Source organism: Phacochoerus africanus, chromosome 2 (assembly GCF_016906955.1).
Source record: "Phacochoerus africanus isolate WHEZ1 chromosome 2, ROS_Pafr_v1, whole genome shotgun sequence".
NCBI lineage: Eukaryota > Metazoa > Chordata > Mammalia > Artiodactyla > Suidae > Phacochoerus > Phacochoerus africanus.
Window position 1 is genome coordinate 224,673,930 of NC_062545.1, and position 25,052 is coordinate 224,698,981.

At 41.7% G+C, this 25,052-nt stretch overlaps 1 protein-coding gene across 3 annotated transcripts in view; it reads left to right on the top strand.

The window, feature by feature from the left end:
* The window catches only part of TJP2 (tight junction protein 2), a 105,270-nt gene that overhangs the window by 39,302 nt on the left and 40,916 nt on the right, over nt 1-25,052 (top strand). For all 3 annotated transcript variants that reach the window (XM_047767746.1, XM_047767745.1, XM_047767744.1), the window contains exon 2: nt 24,012-24,065. In XM_047767746.1, the coding sequence (XP_047623702.1) occupies nt 24,021-24,065 (45 nt within the window). In that variant the 5' untranslated portion in view covers nt 24,012-24,020. The remainder of the gene's footprint in view (nt 1-24,011; nt 24,066-25,052) is intronic.

Here is a 25,052-nt window from a genome sequence, read left to right on the forward strand (position 1 = left end):
ATTTGTGCCGTGTATTAGATTCCAGATATAAGTGATATCATAAGGTATTTGTCTTTCTCTTTCTGACTTACTTCAGTTAGTATGAGAAGCTCTAGTTCCATCCATTATTGCTGCAGATGGCATATTTCATTCTTTTTTTAATGGCTGAGTAGTATTCCATTGTGTGTATGTACCAAATTTTCTTTATTTCTCTGTTGATGGGCATTTAGGTTGGTTCCATGTCTTGGCTGATGTAAATAGTGCTGCAATGAGATAGTGCAGTTTGTTCCTTTGGTGCTTTGGCTTATTCTGGTGTCTGCATCCATTTCTCAGAATGCCTGGTAAACATTCCTTTTACATACCCAGATAACAGTTTCTTGGCCACTCCTAAATTATGTACTTGCGAAGGTGTCTTTGGCACTCAGCTTAGAAATTGTGGTTTGGTTTAGTCTTTCCTCACAGTCACAGAAGGGGGATCTTGGCTGGCGCTTAAACCCTTGGATGGGTGCTGGGTGCTGTCAGCTGCCCTGAGAAGGCTATTACTTCCCCAGAAACTCAGTGCATATCTCCTTTTCTTCCTTCTTCCCGACTCCTGTATTAGTGACCTGCTGGGGCTGTCAACCTAGGCTTAGATTTCTTCTCTGCATCTCTGAAATCAAAGAATTTGGGAGTTCCTGTCGTGGCTCAGTGGAAATGCACCTGACTAGCATCCATGAGGACACAGGTTTGATCCCTGGCCTGGCTTAGTGGGTTAAGAATCCAGCATCGCGGTGTGAGCTGTGGTGTAGGTTGCAGACGCAGCTCAGATCTGGCATTGATGGGGCTCCAGCATAGGCCAGCGGCTATAGCTCTGATTGGACCCCTAGCCAGGGAACCTCCATATGGCATGGGTGTGACCCTAAAAAAAACCAAAAGACAAAAAAGAAAGAGAGAAAGAAAGAAAGAAATTAAGAAAACAAGGGATTTTGGACCCATAAAAATATATCAAAATGTAAATGCCATTGACCTGCTTTAGACTTTTGCTTCCTTTACTCACAGATGAGACCCAGGCTCCCCCACCTGCCTGCCTCTCGCGTGCCCCAGCCATGTGCTCTCTCACATCTTGACCTTCCTCAGAGGGCTGCAGAGTCACTCAGGAGAGCATCCTCTGATCTCCCTGGGGAGGCCGGCCAGTCCCTCCTCTTCCAGACCTTTCTGTGCTTTCCCTTCATAGCTCACATCACAGTTTTAGTCCTACAGCTGGTCCGCCATTAGCCTGTGAGCTCTGTGAAGGCAGGACCTTGTTTATTATCCTCACAGTTGAGTCTCTAGTGCTCAGTATAAAGCCTGGCAAGAAAGAGGTGCTTCATAAATATTTATTGAGTGAACCAATGAGCAGATTCCACCTTCCACAAGAAACTTTAACTCCTGTAGCTCTTTCTCCTGGAAATTAAGTTCCTCCATACCAATTAGGTCCGGCGCTTAACAAGTAGAACATTCTATGCTTTACCTTCCAGATGGTTTAAATTGCCTTAACTCTCCCACTACCGGAGTAGGGCCAAAGTGTCATAGGGTGTCAGTTGATTGTAATATGCTTTTGTAATTTTTTTAAGGTTAATGAATGACAACTGAAAAGTGCAGCTCTCCACTTTAGTCCCCCACCTCCCCCCGGAGATTTGCAAATATCCCTTGTTTCTGATAAAAGCTGTAGTGGTGGGGGTTTGTTGTAATTATTAGTCTTTCCTAATCTCCGAATTATATTTTGGAAAGTTAAATTTGAAGGGAAAGGGCAATCTCTTTTTATTTCTGCATTGTTGCGCCATCTAGCGGGTTGTTATGTCTGTTACTCTGCAGTGGTCTTTTCTGCTTTTCTAATAACCATAAATTCCACAAAAGGGAAATAAATGTTGGGTTCCTTTTTATGCTTTTAGAACATGTACAATTTCTGTCAACAATTTATGTTATTAGGCACAGATGGGTTTTTGGAGAGGAACTCAACATCGTTTAATTTAGAATTTAAAAAATAACAGTGACCTATATCTGAAATTTCCTATGTCACCGACAAAGGAAAAGAATGGCAAAGAGTAGGGACAGGGAGGTGTCCTCCACATTTTTTTATGGACTGTTTAACTCAGTTTTCATAATAGCTTCCTGCCAGATACTAGATCAAAGATTGTGGTTTCCAAGTGTAGCAGTTATGCTGTTTCAAACATCTGAACTTCTTTTTCAGTTTTGTCATGAGAAAAATAAATTAGGAGATGCCTCACTATTTTGGCACAGCTTGCTTCAGTTTCATTTACTCTGTGTTGTTTTAAAGTCAAAATCCTTGCTAAGGCTTGCTGATGTGTATTTTCGTTATTTTTAGTAGCTTGACTTGGGCTCCCACCTTTCATTGGTGTGGGAGGTGGATGCAGGAAACCTCACCTCTCCCCCATTCCTGTCTGCTCTTTGCTGGCCCCTTCCCTTAATGGAGTGTGTTCTTAAAACACTGAGTGGTTGGTTCTTTGTTTTCCTCTGTGGATTCCCTGAGAAGCAGTGCATGCTTATTGTGCTGAATGCACTGTGCAAGTACACATTCCCTCGTCAAATGTGTGATATTTCAAATGTGTGACAGGGAGTTCCCGTTGTGGCTCAGTGGTTAACGAATTCGATTAGCATCCATGAGGACGGAGGTTCGATCCCTGGCCTTGCTCAGTGGGTTAAGGATCCAGTGTTGCTTTGAGCTGTGGTGTAGATTACAGACTCAGCTTGGACCCCAAGTTGCTGTGGCTGTGTGCATAGGCCGGCAGCTGCAGCTCCGATTGGACCCCTAGCCTGGGAACCTCCATATGCTGTGGGTGCAGCCTTAAAAAGCAAAAACAAACAAACAAATACACAGGGTTGAAGCCATAAATTGTAAACTTTTCAATCTCCACAGATTAATGGTTTATTAGGAAGTTATTGTATCTCTTACTGAGACCTGGTTAAATTAGTGTTTTCAAAGGGTCATTTGCCAAATTTTATTGATGGGCCAACAGAAGGATTTCAAAATATTTTTTCCCTACAAGTTTTTTTTTTTTTTGTAGGAAAAGTTTTAAAAGAATACCAAAAAGATCCTTAACGTATGAAAACATGCACTGCTTCTGTAAATAAGTAGTATTTTGTTTCTTCTCAAAATGGCATTTGACTCATCTTGCTAAAGCACTGTAGACTGCTAGAACTTGTTTCAAAAGTAATGGGTCAGTATACATGAAAAGGCCTAGAAATGAGTACTCTTTAATTCAGAAATACTACAAATTATAGGGTGGAGCTTCATGCTCAACAGCGTTTGCCATAGTATTAGTTATAGCAGCAAAAAAATGGTAACAGTTTAGATGATGGCTAGGGCTAGGGCAAATTAATTGCTTACTAAATGTGGCTATTGACAAATTTAAGTTAGACATTTAGTTCCTTAATGGTAATAGCCACATGTCCCGTGCTCACCAGCCACCTGTGGCTAGTGGTTGCCATGTTGTATGGCACAGCTGCATAGCACTGCCTTTCTAGGTGCCAAGTTTTGTTATTGAGGACCCGTGCTTCTCCACTTTCAACATGCATCTTAATCACGTGGGGCTCCTGTTAAGATCATATTCTTTTTTTTTCTTTTTTTTTGTCTTTTTAGGGCCATAGCTGCAGCATGTGGAGGTTCCCAGGCTAGGGGTCAAATTGGAGCTATAGCTGCTGGCCTATGCCACAGCCACAGTAACTCGGGGTCCGAGCTGAGTCTGCATCCTACACCACAGCTCACAGCAACGGTGGATCCTTAACCCACTGAGCAAGGCCAGGGATCGAATCTGCATTCTACAGATGCTAGTCAGATTTGTTTCCAAGGAGCCACTACAGAAACTCCTAAAGTCATATTCTTACTAACATGTCCAAAGTAGGGCTTGAGATTCTGCATTTCTACCAGGCTCCTGGGTGTTGGCAATAGTATTTAAAAACGTTCTTTAAGTTCCTGCATTGACTCCCCAGTGCTCATGTCTTTGAGGTTCAGGACTCTGTCTATAAGCTTACTAACATTCTGGGGTGTGGTCAGGCATGCTGATGTATGGCAGAAACATCGTGTTGCTCCTTTTTTGTGTGACTATCCTCGGAGGTACCTTGGGTCTGGAGGGACTGTTGACCTTGGGTATTTAATACCGGGCCGATCCTGCTGGCAGGATTTAGCTGAGTGCTCGAATTGGTTTTCTAACCTGCCTTTAGACACAGCATAATTTTATCTTGGTACCAGCATGGGTGGTGGTTTGTTTGTATGTTTGTTTTCTTAAAGTGAAACTGTGTTTAAGTTATACTGGCTTAGTCAGATTCAGAATCATAGAGTAGGCAGGGCTGTATCTGTGTTGCCAAATTAGCCCCTTCTTTTTTGGCTTATTAATGGCTTTGTGATTATAAATAAGAATGGTCTCTTAAATTATAATGATACTTCATAGCTCAGTGTACCAGGACTATGAACTTAGAGGTCTTAAATGTGATTATCTGCTGATGGTAGGTTTTCGTTTTTGTTTTTTTGCCTCATATCTTATTGAAATTGGACTCTTGCAGATGTGGATTCACATCATAACAGCCTACTAGCTGTGAGGTTGTGTGCAAGTTCCTTAACGTCTGTATGTAATATAGATACAAAAATATCTGTCATATATATCTAATATATATATATACACACATATATATGAAATAGTTTCCACCCACAGCAGGTACCAAAATCCACAGATGCTCAGGTAAATCCCTTACATAAAATAGTATAGTATTTGCATAAAACCTAGACGCATTCTCCTGTATACTTTCAGTTACCTCTAGATTACTTATAATATCTAATATAATATAAATGAAATAGAAATAGTTGCTTTCATGTGGCAAATTGAAGTTTTGCTTTTTGAAACTTTCCTGGAGGTTTTTTGGGGGGTATTTTTGATCTGCTGTTGGTTGGATCTGTAGACCATGTGGATACGAAGGACTGACTGTAATACCCATTTAAGTTTCCTCCATTTCTTTTTATGGCTTGATAGTTCATTTCTTTTTACCACTGAATATTCCATTGTTTGGTTGTGCCAGTTTATCCATTCACCTACTAAAGGGCATTTTAGTTGCTTCCAGGTTTAGGCAGTTATGAATAAACCTGCTATATAAACATCCATGTGCAGGTTTTTGTGTAGACATAAGAGTTCACCTCTTTGGATAAATACCAAAGAGCATGATTGCTGCATCATGTGGTAAGAGTATGTTTAGTTGTTTTGTTTTTCTTTTTATGGCTACACCTGCAGTATATGGAAGTTGCCAGGTTAGGGGTTGAATCAGAGCTGCAGCTGCCAGCCTATGCCACAGCCACAGCCATGCCAGATCTGAGCCACATCTGTGACCTACACTGCAGCTTGCACTAACACCAGATCCTTAAACCACTGAATGAGGCCAGGGATCGAACCGGCATCCTCACAGACACTAGTCAGGTTCTCAACCCGCTGAGCAACAGGAACTCTATATTTAGGTCCCCCCCCCCTTTTTTTTTTTTTTTTTGCTTTTTAGGTCCATACCTGTAGCATATGGAAGTTCTCAGGCTAGGGTCCAATTGGAGCTGTAGCTGCATCCTATACCACAGCCATAACAACACCAGATATGAGCTGTGTCTGTGACCTACACCACAGCTCATAGCAGCACCAGATTCTTAACTCACTGAGCAAGGCTGAGGATCAAACCCAAATCCTTATGGATACTAGTCCAGTTCGTTACCACTGAGCCATGATGGGAACTCCCATGTTTGGTTTTTTTTAAGAGCCTCCCAAACTGTCTTCCAAAGTAGCTGTACCATTCTGCATTCATACCAAAGGTGAATGAGCATTACCATCGCGTTACCATTGCCCCACATCCTAGCCAGCATTTGGTTCCAGTTTGGACCATTCTAATATGGATGTAGTGGTATTTCATTGTTATTTTAGTTTGCATTTGCTGGATGACCTAAGATTGGAGCATCTTTTTGTATGATTATTTGCTATCTGTATGTCTTGGTGAGGTGTTGGCTAAGGGCTTTGGCTCATTTTTTAGCTGGGTAGTTTGTTTTCTTATTGTCGAGTTTTAAGAGTTCTTTGTGTATCTCAGATAATGCTCCTTGATGAGATATATCTTTTACAAATATTTTCTCTCACTGTGTTTTGTCTTCTCAGTCTCTTGACATTGTCTTTCACAGAGCAGAGGTTTTTAATTTTAATGAAGTCCAGCTTTTCAATGTTTTGCTTCATGGATGATCAGGGCTTATGTTTTCATGTGCAAAAAGGGAGGAATCGTATAGAGTTTTTGGAAGGATTAATGTGCAATAGCCATAAAGCATTCAGCACAGTGGCTGGCACATTGTAACATTCAATTAATGATGATGTGTTTCATGACCCCTCATTTAAATGTGTGTTTACAAGGGCACAGCCTATTAGGGAACATACCTAACTGGTTATTAAAAGAGCTAGAAATAAAGTCCAACTTGGTTCCCAATCTGTGCCCTCTTCTTACCAAGTCACTGACGAAGAGTTAGTGAGCCAGGTTGACTGAGCCCAGGCCAACTGCCTGAAAGTGACCATCATGCTTGTTAAGACTTTGTGAGTTGTCACAGTGATTGGCTCCATCACAGGTCTGGTGCCCAGGCAAAACAATCGTGGCTTTTTCTTTGTTTGTTTGGAGTCCAGGGACCAGTCATCACTCATGGGTAGGATCTGAAAGGCACAATCACTGCACAGTGGAAGAGGCAGCTACTTGATTCAAAAGAATACTGCTACACTGATGGCAGTTAGCATCTGTCCTCTGCTACATTTGACTTGTGTGACCTCAAACAGTTACTTTATTTCTCTGACTTCGGTCTTTTCTGTAAAATGAGTCTAATAATTATATGATATTGATAATAGCTCGAGATAACAGAGCATTTATTGTAAAGCACTACTTTGAGTTCTGTACATGAATTGTCTGATAAATTCTCACAACCACCTTAGGGAAGTGGGTCTTGTTATTGCCCCTGCTTTACAGATGGGGGAAACTTAGCCAAGGAGAAGTTAAATAGTGTAAATGGTGAAGCAAGGGTTAGAATCCTCACTTTCTGATTGCAGAATCCATGATGCATTCTTTTAAGAAAAGCTTTATTGAGATATAATTCACATACTAAAATAAAAGTGTACAATTCAAAATTTTTTTAGTATAATTAGAGTTGTGCAATCAATACCATATCAATTTTAGAACATCTTGATCACCCCCAGAAGAAAACTTGATAGACCCTTTCCTAGGCAACCACTAATCTACAGTTGGTTTCTGTGGCTTTGTCTCTTTGGGCATTTTACAAACAGAATCATATAATATTTATCCTTTTTGCATCTGGCTTGTTTTACTAATAATTTTTCAAGTTTTATCCATGTCGTAGTATGTGTTGGTTTTTCTTCCCTTATTGTGGCTAAATCATAGTCTATTGTATGCATATACTACATTTGGTTTACCCATTTATCAATTGATAGATGTTTCAGTGGTTTCCACTTTTTTGCTATGATAAATAATGCCGCAGTGAACATTGGTGTGGACATGTGTTTTCAGTTCCCCTGGCTTCCATGATGTGTTAGTCATCATGCTGTGCTCTTCAGGAAGAAAGAAACCAGGTTCTTACCCAGAATTGACCTTCTGTTGTCACTGCAGTATTGATGGGGGGGGGGCCCTTTGTGGAGAGTCTGATTCTGTGATGAGCGCCAGGCAAGGCTCTTTACAAGCATTACTCCATTCACTTCTCACAACAGTTATAATAGGTTGGGGATTTCAAGCCCATATAATAGAGGAGGCAACTGAGAGGCTGCAAGCAAACTGCTCAAGATCACAGAGCTTGTAGAGTGTGTGGGAGCTGAGCTTGGTCCCAGGTGTGTGCAATGCCTATAGAACTCTTCCCACTCCATTATTGTGACCGCCACTATTGGGAGTCTTTTTTTTTTTTAACCTTTTAGGGCTACACCCATAGCATATGGAGGTTCCCAGGCCAGGGGTTGAATTGGAGCTACAGCTGCCAGCCACAGCCATGCCAGATCCAAGCCACATCTGCAACCTACACCACAGCTCACAGCAATGCCGGATCCATAACCCACTGAGCAAGGCCAGGGATTGAACCCGAAACCTCCTTGTTCTTAGATTCATTTCTGCTCTACCACAACAGGAAGTGCTTGCTGTTGTGGGTCTTAATGACAATCCACCTCCTGTTGAAGATTTACTGGCCTGAATTTTACACTGTTTTCGAGGGAGACTGTCTCATTTTGTCCTGTGAAATAAATGATGATGTCCTTGTTTTCTCCAAGTGGCAGTGGAATTGAATGGGTGCCCAAGGTCATGCGTCAGTTGGGAGGGGCAGCATCATGCCTGGAAGTGTCTCCTTGGAGTCTGGGTTCATTGCTTTTTGTGTTTCAGCGCAACTGCTTTCAAAACTACGGATTGTGGAGTTGCCATTATGGTACAGTGGAAATAAATCCGACCAGGAACCATGAAGTTGTGGATTCAGTCCCTGGCCTTACTCAGTGGATTAAGGATCTGGCGTTGCCATGAGCTGTGGTGTAGGTTGCAGACTCGGCTCAGATCTGGTGTTGCTGTGGCTGTGGTGTAGGCCAGTGGCTACTGCTCCAATTCCACCCCTAGCCTGGGAACTTCCATATGCCTCAGGTGCGGCCCTAAAAAAAGAAAAAAAAAAAGGGGAAAAAGAAGCCCCTACAGATTGTGCCCCCAGGCTTAATGTCATCCTCTCTCACTATTCATTTATTTATTGTTTGTTTGTTTGTTTGTCTTTTTGTATTTTCTTGGGCTGCACCTGCAGCATATGGAGGTTTCCAGGTTAGAGGTTTAATCAGAGCTGTAGCCACCGGCCTATGCCAGAGCCACAGCAACGCAGGATCCGAGCTATGTCTGTGACCTCCACCACAGCTCACGGCAATGCCAGATCCCCAACCCACTGAGCGAGGCCAGGGATCGAACCTGCAACTTCATAATTTTTTTAATACACTAATTTTTAATATTCACTAAAGTTTTACCTTTGGTAAATAAAGGGTGATGGGGTAAAAAAAAAAAAACAAACGAACACACACATAACTCTGTTACCCATCAACCACAGGTCTGGAACTTCATCCTGTGAATTCTGTTGAGCCATCAGGAAATCCTCTTTAAACTTCTGTGTATTTAAAGCTTTTCTCTTTAACCCTGGTCATACTCAGGCTATGTCCATTGTGAGTTCTGTGCTGTGAGCACACAGTCCACACCAGTTGTCATTGTTCCCTCTCAGCACTCACTGTTGTGCGTTGCAAAGGAAGAGCGAGTGCATTGTAATCACATTTGAATGTGAAATACTTTTGGAATAAACTGTGAAAGATTTTGGGTTTTTTTGGTAAACCAAGAATTACATAAGAGGTTGTTTAACTCACTGCTGACTAGTTTACTGCTACCAGGAAAAGTTTAGCTTTGAAGAGACACAGGCAGGTGTCTTGAAGCCAAAGACTTGTTTTATAGTTTAAAAAACTACTCATTTTAGGAAGAGCAAGAGTGGAGCCCATTTTCTGCCTTTTCTGGGAAAAAGAGGTTCCTGTTTACTTATTTGACAGGTGTTTCAAAATTGTGTCTGGTGAGAATTTTTTTTTGTCTAAATCCTTCACAATCATTAAAATAAGACCAATTTCATGAGAGGAGGAGGGGAACTACAAAAGCTCCATTCTCAGAGGTAAGATCCATCCTGAGGCTGGCTTTTTCTTTTTTCTTTTTTTTCTTTTTTTGGCTGCACCTGTGGCATATGGAGGTTCCCATGCTAGGGGGGTCAGATCAGAGCTGCAGCTGCCGGCCTACACTACAGCCACAGCATTATCTTTGACCTATGCTGCAGTTCACAGCAATGCAGGATCCTTTAACCCACCAAGTGAGGCCAGGGATTGAACCCGCATCCTCATGGATACTAGTCTGGTTCGTTACTGCTGACTCACATTGGGAACTCCAGGTTGGCTATTTGTTAACGCACTCTAAGAACTTAAGATGCCTTCTAAAATGACATCCCAGGGAGTTCCTGCTGTGTGTGGCATAGTGGGTTTATGATCCAGCTGGTCTCTGTGGAGGCACCGATTTGAATTCCGCCCCAGTGGGTTAAGGATCCAGCGTTGCTGCAGCTGTGGCATAGGTCACAGCTGTGGCTCTGATTCAGTCCCTGGCCTGGGAAATTCTTTATGCCACAGAGGGTGTGAGGGGGGGTGTCAAAAAAGGAAAATAAATAAATAAAATGATACACGGCGTAAAACACCAGAGGGATCCCGATGCAGAAAACCATTGGCTCCATTTTTTCCAGGCAGTGGTCTCCCAGCGTTTCAGATGTGCTCTTTGGGGCGTCTTGGGAAGCTTGATGATTTCGATTTGTGCTGCTTGTGTCTTATTTGCTTTCTTCCTCCCTCCTTTATTTCCTTCCTTCTAGCTGCCCGCCTCACTCTTATTAAGGGCTTAATGTATACAGAGCACAGGTAGAAAAGGAATCAGGTCTAGAGTGGTTCCCATTCCTCACACCCGTGCCTGGCAGTGTCAGCTGTGTAAACTCTGGCCTCAGCTTTCCTCTCTGTAGAATGAGGACCATCATGGCTAACTCACAGGGTTGTGGGCATCAGTGAAAAACTACCTAGAGAGGCCTGCTGAGTTTAAGTGGCTTCCTTCCATTCTCTTTCTCACAACCATCTTGTCTCCTGTTTCCGGGGCGGGTGGGTGTTTTGAGACTCCCAAGCTATAGATTAGGTTATTAGTCACATCCGTCCATGCTGAGAATGTAGCATCCCATGTGTGTTATTAAACAGCGTCCTGCCCGGCCGCACTGAGTGCTTGCACACACCTTGCAGGATAGCCCTCCTGCTGTGCCCGCTGTTTCCTTCCCAGGATAGCGACCCACCCAACGAGGTAGTCATGCATCTGCGCTGAGCTCCCATAGAATGTGCGAGGGCCATCCCTGCCCCTGGGGCACTGTATCCACCTTGTACCCCTCTTCTCCAGTTAATTTACACCTGTGCCATGAACTTCATGTTTTGTGTACTTGCCATGACTTCATGGGTTACCTTGCTCACCTTTCTCCAGCTTCACACAGCTTTTTTTTCTGTCATGATCATAATAAGTTTAAGTTTCTCACCTCATGGCCTTGACATCTGCAGTGCCCTCTTCTTGGAAGAGATCTAGGCTGTCCTATGATTCTTTCTCTTCAGTGTCACCTCCCATGGCACTTGCTGCTACTGGAGATTATTGTATATGTTTACTTGTCTATTGTCTGTTTTCTCCATTAAAATTTTTCTCCATTAAAATTGTATATATTTACTTATCTAGTGTATGTTTTTCTCCATTTTTTCTTTTCTTTCTTTCTTTTTTTTTTTTTTTTTTGGCCTTGGCCTGATGTGGCTCTCAGTTCCCAGACCAGGGATTGACCCTGGGCTGCATCAGTAAAAACACTGAGTCCTAATCACTAGACCACCAGAGAACTTCCAAGAATTTGGAATTCTTAACTTTGAGGATGCCTATGAATTCTGGCCAGTACACATAAATTTAAGGGAAAGACGTATTTACCTTGTCTTCAGGAAAGCACATCGTTTTCCTAAGGACTGTCACAGTAAAGGAGTGAGCTGCTTTGTGCCCACCATCCTTGCTTCTCTGCGCCTGGTGCCCTGGGCTGAGCCTGGCTGGTGCAGGGAGCCAGCCCAGCCAGGGTCGAGTCCTGGGCACCTGTGCAACTTCCAAGGGTCCTGCTTCAGTAGGGCTCCATTGTCCTCCCTGCCCTCCTCAGGGTAAGATTTGAAACAAACTTTCATTCATTCATTTCCCATCCTGTTTTGCTGTCCCACACTTCTGAAGAACAGACTCTTGTAAAGTCCCAGGGAAGGACGTGACCATTTTTGAGTGCCCGACAGCCCATGCGCATTGTAAGGAGAGGTTTCCTCGTTCTGGGCTGACATTGGCCCTTTGAGGTGTAGGAGGATTATTCCCATTTTATACAGAAGGAGATCAATTATCCCAGGCCCCAGAGCTAAGGGTCTGGACAGTGATTGCCGCCAGATCCTATGCCTTTAAAACTCATGTCCTTGCCTCTCCTGCAAGTGGCTTCCTGTATGGTCTGCATCTCGTGATCACCAGCTGCTTCCCACATCGCAGACCAACCCTCAGCACCTCCAGCATCTCATACAGTCTATCTTAGACGTTGAGAAACCCCAAAAGTGCTTTTCCACTCCTTCTGGCCACCAAGTGGTAAAGACAAAGAAAGAAATAGATAAAGGGCTCCTTGTTATTCTTATATCTGCCAAATTTACAGGAAGGGGAGAGAGAGGAGGAGGCTGTGCTGAGTGAGCACTCTGTCCCCACGGTGGCTCTGGGCTGCACCAACTGCCCAAGCACAGACTTCATTATCTCTGAGGATGTGTAACATTTTATCTCTATGGCTTTTCTAGGTGACGGAGGCAGTTCCATTCACCTGAAACATTACCAGGCACTCACTCTCTAGTTGCTTAATGCTTTTCTTGTTTGTATGTCTGTAAGGTACACAAGTACTTCTCTAAATATTTCTTTCCACCGTATTGCTCTAGAATGTTCTGCTTAATAATTTCTCCTTGACTACCGAATCCTTTTCTACATCTAAAAAGACTATTTACTCCAATTCTGTGGTTCCCTGGCACAGGAGAGAGGGAGGAAAAGTGAGCTGTCAGAGTGGTGCACATCCAGACTGCTTTCTTTTTTCCTCACAAGTGGTGCTTTTCAAAGTGTTTGGCGTCCCCGCTGCATGGATGTGTCACTGTGCGAGATGACAACAGGATTTGCTGGGAATGTGGGCCACTATTGTATCCGCCTTACGTAACCACGTGGAGTGATGGTAATGGGTGAACAGCCTGGGCTGTGGGCAGTGGTCTGGCTGATTACCCTCCAGAGGCCATGAAGCCCGCGCAGGTCCTCCACAGGATGTGGATCCAGGCTGTCAAAAAGTTGGGGAGATGGAAAGGCCACGTGAGTCCCTCTGCAAGCTCTTCCCCCCTTTTCTTTCCCGACCTTTCTTTGTGGGAAGTTGGGAGCCGGGAGCCTTCTTACAGTGCTCCTTTCTCCTCTGATTTATTTATGCTTCTGCAACTTTCACTCACAAATGGTGAGACGTGGATTGTAGTCACGCTTGGGTTTTTTAAACAGTTGTCTTATTTTTAGCAGAAATTGATAGCTGCTTAAAGGATTTATGAATCCAAGGCTGCTGTTTCCATGTATTGGGAATCTGCAAGCGCGGTCTTGCTTCCTGGGAGTGATAACGATGTATTGCCTCCTCTAAGATGTTTATTTGTGTTTGTGTAATTGTAATTTTTGTTTTTTGGGGGAAAGACTTTTTGCTTCCTATCCTGCAAAAATCTGTATTCTTAATTTTTACATCTCGGTTTCTAAATGATAGAAAAAAAGTTTTTCACATGTTCTTTTTTTCCTCTTATAGTTTGAATATATGTAGCCCTATGACATGTATGAGTGTTTATTTTTATGACTTGGGATTTTTATCAGACATGTCTTTTATGGGCAGATATTGATTAATCTTTAACTTTGGCTCTGACCCCCCCCCCCATCACAAAGAAGCAGAAATTTATGGACAGAAAGCTTAAAAGTTTCCCATTGGGGGATTCAGGGCATGAAAATTTCTGGTTGATTTTTAACACATTTCCATATTCTACATGTAAAATAGGGGATTTACTTCTTTGCCCAAGATTTTTCAAAGAAAATAAATTTTATAGCAAGTAGAGGATATTTTTTAAAAGACAGTTCAGGTAACTGTCCCTTTCTCATTCTTCATGTAAATACCTTACTGCTAACACAAAGTTTTTTATTTATGGTTAACAAAAATAATTGGTTCCTTTTTATTTTTCCAATGTCCTCTAGGAATGAGGCATTAACAATGTTGGGGGCAGGGGAAGTGGTTGTTCACACTATTTGCAGGAAAAGTGAAAGTGATGTGGGAAGTGGTGAAAAGCGCCCTGAAGATCCTTCTGCTGCTAGAATGTTGGCTCTTGGGGTGAAAAGGAGACTTGGCTACCCTGCCTCTCATCTAGCCTGCCTTTCTTTGCCTTCCATGAACCTTTCAAATTACTGCTACGAGCTCTACCTTGCCCTTCTCCAGTCCAAATGGTTGCACTTTCTTCTGCTCTTTGACTTGCAAAGATTACAAAGACTGCAGAGTCTATACCGCATTAATAAATATTTGGTATGAAGTCCTTGGGCCAAGAATCAGGTACCTTTTGATGTTCACGTATGGACCCCCCCCCCCTTTTAACTTACAAAATGCTTGGTACATAGAATTATGTGTCTAAAATTATAATGCATAATTATCAAACATACTCACGAGCCCATCACACATACCCATAGACCCTCACCAAGATGGACCCAAGGTCCCTTCTCACTCCCTTGCCTCATCCTAGGTCACACATAGATACACACAAACATCTCTAAACAAAAGATTGGTTTTGTTTGCTTTTTTTCCCCATTGTGATAGAAAATGCATAACATCAAACTCACCATCTCAATTATTCTTTTTTTTTTTTTTTGTCTTTTTGCCTTATTGAGGGCCGCTCCCGTGGCATATGGAGGTTCCCAGGCTAGGGGTCGAATCAGAGCTGTAGCTGCCAGCCTACACCAGAGCCACAGCAATGCGGGATCTGAGCTGAGTCTGCAACCTACACCACAGCTCACACCGCAATGCTGGATTCTTAACCCACTGAGCAAGGCCAGTGATCGAACCTGCAACCTCATGGTTCCTAGTCAGATTCGTTAACCACTGCACCACAATGGGAACTCCCCATCTTAAGCATTCTTAAGTGTACCGTGCATTGGTGTTAAGTATATTCATATTTTTGTGAAAGTGTTCTCTTCTTGAATTATACAAAAATGATGGCAGCTCTATAAATTCTTCTCGATGTTTTTCACTCAATATTATGTTTGGGATGTATCTCTGCTCTAGATGTATGGCTCTAGTTTGTTTTCATTGCCATATAACATCGCATTTTAATAATATATCACAATTTACTTGTCCATGCTGCTGTTGATGGATTATTTGAGTTGTCTCCAGGTTTGGGCTGTGGAAATAATGCTGCTGTGAATACTCCGTGTGGATTTGTGCGCACCTCTAGGGCCTCTCCTCAGGAGAGGAATCACCGCATTGTGACTAGGTGTACCTTTGCTCTAATGCACTCTGATGTGTGTGCTCTTCCTGTGGCCTTGCATGGGAAAGCTCTCCAAAGGCCAAGCAGCTCCCTGCCAGCATTAGTGCAGAGTCTACACTGATAGCAATTCTCTGATCTCTGCACAGCCCAGTGCGGGTTGGGTGGGGCCCGAGCCCGTTGGCCCAGTTTGAAAGGCGTCATCTCCTCTCTAAGCTAAGCTGCTACGTGCCGACCACCTGTCCCTGAGGATGTACCTGGAGCTGATTTTCTGGGGACTTAAGTGTGATTGTAAGGGGTTCTCTATATTTCTGGAAAGACAGTATATAGATGAGCTAGAAAAGGCGGTGTGATTTGTTTTTTGGGCACTCCCATGGTTGGTAAGCTGTACATAGGCTTTGGCTGTTTCTTTAGCATCATAGTGCAGATGCCACAAACCACGTGCTTGGCATATAGTGGGTGCCCAATAAATATTTGTGAGTGAGTGAACAAGAAAATGAGTGAATAAAGAGTTTTCTCTGGGACCTTTGTAAAAAGTACAGCTTTGTGGGCTAAATATAACATGGTGTAATTCTATTTTTATTATTATTATTTTGTCTGTTTAGGGCCACACCTGAGACATATGGAGGTTCCCAGGCTAGGGTCTAATCGGAGCTATAGTTGATGGCCTACGCCACAGCCACAGCAACACCAGATCCAAGCCTCATCTGTGACCTACCCCATAGCTCATGGCAACAGTGGATCCTTAACCCACTGAGCAAGGCCAGGGATTGAACTCTCAACCTCATGGTTCTTAGTCAGATTCGTTTCCACTGCGCCATGAGAGGAACTCCAACCTAGTGTAATTTTAATACTCAAAGGAGCTATTAAAATTTATTTTTACTCTAATTTCCTACCCCTTAAGAATTAAGATTTAAAATTTATTACTTAGTATACTCTTTTAATATTATAAGTAATAATGACATAAACTACTCATTAGCCCTAGATAATAAGGCACTTAAAACCTGAGCGGTTTTGGAGTTCCCATCGAGGCACAGTGGATCCCGAGTAGCTGTGGCTGTGGAGAAGGCTGGCAGCTACAGCTCTCATTTGACCCCTAGCCTGGGAACCTCCATATACCGCCGGTGTGGCCCTAAAAAGACAAAAAAAAAATCCTGAGCGGTTTTATTACAAGTTGATGAGACCTTTGGCACCTGGCAAGGTGTGTATCATTAAAAATTTGATTTAGGAGTTCCCCTTGTGGCTCAGGAAACAAATACAACTAGTATCCATGAGGATCCCTGGCTTCACTCATTGGGTTAAGTATCTTGTATTGCCTCAAAGTGTGGCGTAGGTCACAGATGTGGCTTAGATCTGGCCTTGCTGTGGCTGTGGTGTAGGCTGGCAGCTGCAGCTCAAATTCAATTCCTAGCCAGGGAACTTCCATATGGTGCATCATCATCCTGCCCCCCCCACCCCCCGTCAAAATTTTTGATTCAGTCCTGTTGGTTTGGTAGTGGAAGGGATTAATCCTTTCTCTGACAAATTGAATTTAAATTACCCCTTCAGGCAGCCCAGAAGTACTTAAAGGCAGCATAATCTTATTATGGAAGAACAATGAATTTCAAAAGCCGGGTTCATACTTGGGCAATATTTTGAAAATAAAATTTGTAGTAATGCAGTTATTTTGTTAAATGACAAAAAATTTTAAATCTGAAACTTTTAATAGAGAGTTTGCTATGAGGTTTTTTTTTTTCCTTTACATATCTTTTCTAAAAGTAGCATACTCATAAAAATATTCTCTGGCATACCTTAATTCCTGGGGTAATTTAACGTGTTTTTGGTACTTAACTCTTCCAGTCTTTTCCCTTTGTGCTTATAAAGATAAACATACTGAGGACATAAAAAATAGGAACAAACAATAATGTTTTGCATCTTGATTTTTCCCCTCAGGAGACATTAAAGTATAGATCTGTTTATATGTAACCAGTCTCCTCTTATTGGGCAGTTCATTGATTATCTATTAAAAATTATAAGCAGCTGTAAACAAATCTGTATGTATATCTTTGTGCACTTGTGCGAATATTTCTGTAGAATAAATGTCCAGAATTGGAGTTGATTGATCAAGTAGTGTATAGATTTTACATTTTGAAACATATTAGTAATTTGCCCCCTGGAAGGTTTATATCAATTTATATTCCCATTGCTTCTCCCAACAGCAGGCAGACCTGAAAATATAAAACAAATTTTCTCTTTCTAGTTGAAAACTCAATCATCATGATCAAAAAACTAAAAATTGACAGAAGTTAAATAATTATTTCAGCGCCTATGTTTTTCATTGTGTTGATTCATTTAATATCACTCTTGTTTTGGACCTCGTGCTCCCCGACTCCTACTCATGGCGTTGCCCAGTCCTAGGGGTCATTGTCTTAGTATTGGTTCTTTCCTGATGACTTTTAAATACATTTTGGGGATGGGGTACTGGGTGGTGTTTTTTCTTTTCTTTTTTTTTGTCTTTTTGCTGTTTCTTTGGGCCGCTCCCTTGGCATATGGAGGTTCCCAGGCTAGGGGTCGAATCACAGCTGTAGCCACCGGCCTACGCCAGAGCCACAGCAATGCAGGATCCGAGCCGCGTCTGCAACCTACACCACAGCTCACGGCAACGCCAGATCCTTAACCCACTGAGCAAGGGCAGGGACCAAACCCGCAACCTCATGGTTCCTAGTCGGGTTCGTTAACCACTGCGCCACCATGGGAACTCCATGGGTGGTGTTTTTGTTAATGTGTGGGGGTATTGGCAACTGTTTTTATTTTACTGCAACTTCCAGAGTAATTCACTTTGTTAAAATTTGTCACCTGTGAGGTATAGTAAAATGAAGAGAAGATAAACATGGAAAATAGGCATGCTAGTAAGGTCACTTCCGAGTGATAGGAAATTGGTTGTGCTAAAGCCACACTGAAAACTGATGGTTCCAAGGAATTGGGAGGTGTTCTGTGGAAATGGAAAGGGACAATCATTTCTGATCCACTGGATTTCTGCCTCCTGTTTCCCTTTAAGAAAACTTTTCCTCTTGTTAAACAGAAAACTTTATTAAAATCTTGGAAAACTTGTGTTGTCCTGGCATACGTTGGAAAATGCTGTCTTAGATGACAAAATTCCAGAGAAGAACAGCCATAAACACTTGCTCTCTGGAACACCAGACCATAGGTACCTGAGTTGCCCGCTAACAAGCTCAGGTGTGCTACAGAAGCAGAGGGCTACTGAATGTCATAGCTATTTCCTTTAAGAAAACTTGTAAATAGTAGAAACCAGTGCCTTCCTCATATTACTTAGACAGTGAATGAGTAGTGTATCCATTTGTTATGTTATGGAAAAGAAAATCTTTTGGAGTGCCTACTCTGTGTGTCACACACTGTTCTAGGAGATATGGGACAAAAGTGAGTGATATAAAAAAGCTCACCTGAAAATCCACTTTCTTTCTTTCTTTTTTAATTGAAAAACACGGGTCATCGTGAACAAACTTGAATAGCAGGGGAGATGTACATAATTTAGATCATGACCTTTTTTGAATGTTTACATATTTCATTGTATGTAACCTAAACATCATTTAATCTAAACATCAGCCTTTGGGATGCTGATTTCCCCCCTCTTCCCCCAACCAATCATAGCACCCAGTCCCAGGTGTGCTGGTAGCACAAATCCTAGTTCTCACCTTTTCCAGGTACCGTTTTTTGGGGGATTCTTTTTAACCCTAGAGGTGATCTGAATTCTGCTTTTTAATCTCTCCCTGAGAATTCTGATCTCTTGGAGCCAGATGGTATTAATCAGGGAAATGTCCCCACAGTGTGTATACAGAGGGAGGACGGAACTAAGGGATTAGAAATTCCTCTCAGTTTGAGGAATCAGTTATAGCTCCTCTAGAGTAGGTTGGCTCAGAGTTCCTATTGTGGTGCAGTGGAAGCGAATCCGACTAATAACCATGAGGTCTCGGGTTTGATCCCTGGCCTCACTCAGTGGGTTAAGGATCCGGCGTTGCCCTGAGCTGTGGTGTAGGTCACAATCGTGGCTCGGATCTGGCGTTGCTGTGGCTGTGGTGTAGGCCAGCAACTATAGCTCCGATTCAACCCCTAGCCTGGAAACCTCCATATGCCACAAGTGTGGCCCTAAAAAGACAAAAAAAAAAAAAAAAGAGAGAGAGAGTAGGCAGGCTCATCTTTCTTTTCTACAAACCTTTTCCTGGAGTTCCCGTCATGGCACAGGGGTTAACGAATCTGAGTAGGAACCATGAGGTTGCGGGTTCGATCCCTGCCCTTGCTCAGTAGGTTAAGGATCCGGCGTTGTCGTGAGCTGTGGTGTAGGTTGCAGACTCGGCTCGGATCCCGCGTTGCTGTGGCTCTGGCGTAGGCTGGTGGCTACAGCTCCGATTTGACCCCTGGCCTGGGAACCTCCATATGCCGCGGGTGCGGCCCAAGAAATAGCAACAACGACAACAACAACAAAAAAAGACCAAAAAAAAAAGCCTTTTCCTAACCCTGTTCTAACAAAGGAAATAAATTATCTGCTCCAATATTATCATTTGTCAGAATTATGTTTTGTGCTAAGCCTCTTTCCCCCAATCCCAAGAGTTTGTTAACTGGGTAAAACAGTAGCATATTAGCTGGACATGTTTCAGTTAGTAGCAGTGCAGGAATGGCAAATTTGATTTAAAAAGTTTTTTTTTTTTTTTAAATGTAAAGCAGCTACATAGTTTTCTTTTTCCTTTTTCCTTTTTGTCTTTTTAGGGCCTTTACCTGCCGCATATGGAAGTTCCCAGGCTAGGGGTCAAATCAGAGCTGTAGCTGCTGCCCTACGCCACAGCCACAACAATGCGGGATCCCAGCTGTGTCTGCGACCTACACCACAGCTCAGGGCACCACTGGATCCTTAACCCACTGAGCGAGGCCAGGGATCGAACCTGTGTTCTCATGGATACTAGTTGGGTTCATTAACCACTGAGCCACGATGGGAACTCCTACATAGTTTTTCTTAAATGATTTGTATATAATAACAGTAAGGCTTTTTATTCATATAATTAGATTTCTGTGTGTCCTCATGTTTTAGAAATTCTCTATTAAAAACATATAACTGGATCTTCTTATATGTAATCCATTCTGACCATCTGTCTTTACATTTATTATAATTACTCTTCTATATTTGTTTCTGAAATTATGGCTTGTGTTTTGTTATTTGCCCTGCTTTTTCTAAATTTCTGTTTTTGTCACTTCTGTCTTCTCTTTAACTTCTTTTGTACTTTGTTTTTCATTTTATTTTTTCCTCTGCTCTTTTGGAAGTTTCGAACTCTAATTATTCCTATAGTGGTTATGCAGAAAATTGAACATGTAGATTTTACTCAGTGAAGTTCCACATTTATCAGCAGGTTCTATCTTAATGGTCTAACTCTCACAAATTATACATTATTATAGTTGCACACAGTTAATATGTGTTCAGGCTTACTTATATTCCTTCCTGCACCTTAGGTCTTTCTGGGATTATCTTTCCTCTTTCTTTCTCTCTCTCTTTCCTTTTTTTTTTTTTTCCTCAGCGCTATTCCTGTGGCATATGGAAGTTCCAGGTTAGGGGTCGAATCAGAGCTGTAGCTTCCTGCCTGCGCCAGAGCCACAGCAATACCCGATCCAAGCCACGTCTGTGACCTACACCACAGCTCATGACAACACTGGATCCTTAACGCACTGAGCGAGCCCTATTGAACCCGCATCCCCATGGATATTAGTTGGTTCATAACTGGCTGAGCCACAGCGAGAACTCCCTATTTTTCTTCCTTAAATTTATCCTTTAGGATTTTAAAAAATTTTTATTTATTTAAATTTAAAATTTTATTTTATTTATTTTTGGTCACTATGTGAAGCAGCTTAATGTGGGATCTCAGTTCCCAGATCAGGGACCGAATCTGGGCCACAATGGTGAAAGTGCTGAATCGTAACCACTAGCCCACCAGGGAACTCCCTGAAAGTTCTTATTATGGCTTCTCTATGGTGATAATCTGACCCAATTTTTGTTTTATAAAAAATAATCTTTTCTGCCCCCCAAATTAACAAATACTGTTTTAAAGATACTATTCTACCATGTTCGGGCTTTCATTATTGCTATTTCGAAGTTGGCTGTTACTTTTAATTGCTCTTTTGTAATCTTGATACAAAGATTTTATTCTCTTTTTTTAGCTGTTCTCAAATTTCTATATCTTTCTACAGTGAGATTATCATGTATTTCAAAGGGTTTTTCTTTCTTTTTTAATTTACCCTGCTTGGGATGTATCAGGCTTCTTGAACGTGAAAATCATCAAGTCTGGAAGAGGTGTTATCTGAGTATTGGCTCTCTCCTACACTTTCTTATCTCCTTCAGGAAATCTAATTAGACACATTGCAAGGCTTTCTCACTCTTAATTTCTTTCATATATCCCACTCGTTAAACGCTTTGAGCTGTATTTTGAGTAATTTCTTCACATCTATCTTCCAACTCAGTATCTTCACCATGTGTAGTATGTGGTTTAATCCATTTTTTTTCTTTTTCTTTCTTTCTTTTTTTTTTTTTTTTTTAATGATCTCACTCATGGCATATGTTAACCCTGGTTCAGGATTGAATCTGAGCCACATCTGAGACCTATGCAGCTGCCGGAATGCTGGCTCTTTTAATTCACTGCACTGGGCCGGTAATCAAACCCACACGTATGCAGCAACCTAAGCTGCTGCAGTTGGATTCTTTTTTTTTTTACTTTTTAGGGCTGCACTCTCAGCATGTGGAGGTTCCCAGGCTAGGGGTCCAATTGCCACAGCCACAGCAACATCAGATTCTAGTTGCATCTGTGACCTACACCACAGCTCATGGCAATGCCAGATCCTTAACCCACGGAGACAGGCCCGGGATTGAACCCGAAACCTCATGGTTCCTAGTCGGATTTGTTTCCAAAGCACCATGTTGTGAACACCTTCAGTCAGATTCTTAACCCACTTCACCATAGCAGGAACTCCCATTTTTAAATTTAATTTTATTATGATTTTTTTATTATTTCTAATTTTTTTTAATGATTTGCTTGGTCATTTTCGATGACGTCTTATTCTTCATTATACTTTAAATTTCCCCTTTAAATTTGTTGTGATAAATGTATGAAACCTTAGACATACTTTTTTGGTCTGTGATTGCTATTTCCAGATTTGCAGTGCTTGGTTCTGTAGGTTTTTTTGTTTAACCTCTCACTCATGGTGCCTTGCCTTGTGTGTGTGTTTAAATTGTAAACTCGGGTTACTCAGATAATTATCTGGGGGATTTCTCTGAAGCCTGTGTTTTAATGTGTTCCTGGAATTCCATCTATAATACGAATTTCAGTCTCACACCTGCCTGAGTACAGGTCTGTTGAGACAGGAATTCCCCAGGGAGATAGCTTTGGTTATTTCCATTCTCCCCAGAGCAAAGAATGAGACAAGCCACTGTCCCTGCAGTGTTTTTTTCCCTTCGTACATTCACTCTGATCTGATCTCCACCCTATTTGGATCCTGCAGTTTTTCTTCTCAGCCTCCTGTTGAAATGCCTGCTTCGCTTCTGCCTTATCTCTCTGGCTTTGAGGTTTCTTGGCATTTCTTGACTTTAAAGATTTACCCTAAAAGACAGCCTGCATTTAATGGATTATAATTATAATTATTATTTTAAATGGTATCCACTATTTTCAGGTTTGTCTAGACATCTATTTGAGAATATTGTCAGAAACTGAAGCCCAGGCATTATCATCTCTCATACCCACAATACTGATGGAGAAAAGGCCAAGGGATCTCATTACACAATTCGGCACTCTTTGTGATAAGGCCAAGGATTCCTTTAAATATAAAAAATGCACAGGAGTCCCTGCCATGGTTCAGCAATAACGTACCTGACTAGTATCCACGAAGACTTGGGTTTGATCCCTGGCCTTGCTCAGTGGGTCAGGGATCTGGTGTTGCTGTGAGCAGTGGTGTAGATCACAGACATGTCTTGGATCTGGTGTTGTTATGGCTGTAGTATAGGCTGCAGCTATAGCTCTGATTCTACTCCTGGCATGGGAACTTCTATGTGCTGTGGGTATGGCCCTAAAAAGCAATAAATAAACAAACAAACAAACAAATAAATAAATAAATAAATAAAGAATGCATGGAGTTCCCGTCGTGGTGCAGTGGTTAACGAATCCGACTAGGAACCATGAGGTTTCGGGTTCGGTCCCTGCCCTTGCTCAGTGGGTTAACGATCCGGTGTTGCCGTGAGCTGTGGTGTAGGTTGCAGACGCGGCTCGGATCCCGCGTTGCTGTGGCTCTGGCGTAGGCCGGTGGCTACAGCTCCGATTCAACCCCTAGCCTGGGAACCTCCATATGCCGCGGGAGTGGCCCAAGAAATAGCAACAACAACAACAACAACAACAAAAAGACAAAAGACAAAAAAAAAAAAAGAATGCATAAAACTTGCCTAGGAGATCAACTTTGACAGGAAGAAGGGGGAATGATTTATTTATTTATTTATTTTTTTAAAGAATGACAATATGTCTGTTTGAAACTTTAGATAAGGGCTTTTATCATGACAGTGTTTGGGAGTGGTGATAATAAAAATGCTTAACATTTAATATTTCATTCCTTTTAGGATGTATCTCTCACTTTGCATTTTACTAATTTTCTAGTATTGTCAAGACAGCCATTTCATTTAAGGAGAAGCGTGTGTTTGAAAATAAGTACTGTAGTGTTCCTAAAAAAATCCACTCTTTTTGATGTTTGGAATGTGTGAACTAGAATTTCTATTGAGACATCTCGAGTTACAGGTTTATTTTTAGCATTGAAATGTTTGTGGTTTTAATCAAATTGGTTTTGATTCTTTTAAAATAGGCTCCAGGCATGGAAGAACTGATATGGGAACAGTACACTGTGACCCTACAGAAGGTGAGTGCTGCATGGTTCATATCTGTTACAGTTGTGTTCTTGAGTTTATAGATCACAGATCTTTTTATTTTTTATTTAAACATTTTTAAAATTTATTTATTTTTTGTGTGTGTCTTTTTCTAAGACTGCTCCTGTGGCATATGGAGGTTCCCAGGCTAGGGGTCTAATTGGAGCTATAGCCACCAGCCTACACCAGAGCCACAGCAACTCGGAATCCGAGCCTCATCTGCAACCCACACCACAGTTCATGGCAACGCCAGATCCTTAACCCACTAAGCAAGGCCAGGGATCAAACCTGCAACCTCATGGTTCCTAGTCACGTTAATCACTGAGCCATGATGGGAACTCCCTCACAGATCTTTTTAAAATTGAAGTAGAGCTGATTTATAGTGTTTCAGGTGTATAGCAAAGTGATTCAGTTATATATATATACATATATAACAGTGTGTGTGTGTGTATATATATATATATGCACTTTTTCATTATATGCTGTTACAAGAAATTGAATATATTTCCCTGTGCTATACAGTAGGACCTTGCTGTTTATTTATTTTATATATATAGTTTGTACCTGCTAATCCCAAGCTAATTTAACCCTCCCTCTTTTCCCCTTTGGTAACCAACCATAAGTTTGTTTTCTATGCCTGTGAGTCTATTTCTGTTTTGAAGTAAGTTCATTTGTACCATATTTTAGATTCCTCATCACACGGTATTTTTTTTCTCTGACTTTCTTCACTTAGTGTGATCATCTCAGGGTCCATCCAAGTTGCTGCAAGTGGCATTATTTCATTCTTTTTTATAGCTAAGTAATATTCCATTGTGTACATACACACACAGACATATATACACACATGTATCATGGATCTTGTTTATTTTTACAAAATGCAGTTGCTAAATTAACAAGGATTTGCATGTTATTTTTTGGCTAAGTTCTGTATAATATATAAAATTATAGAGGTTAATTAATGTATTTACCTGTCTCCAAGT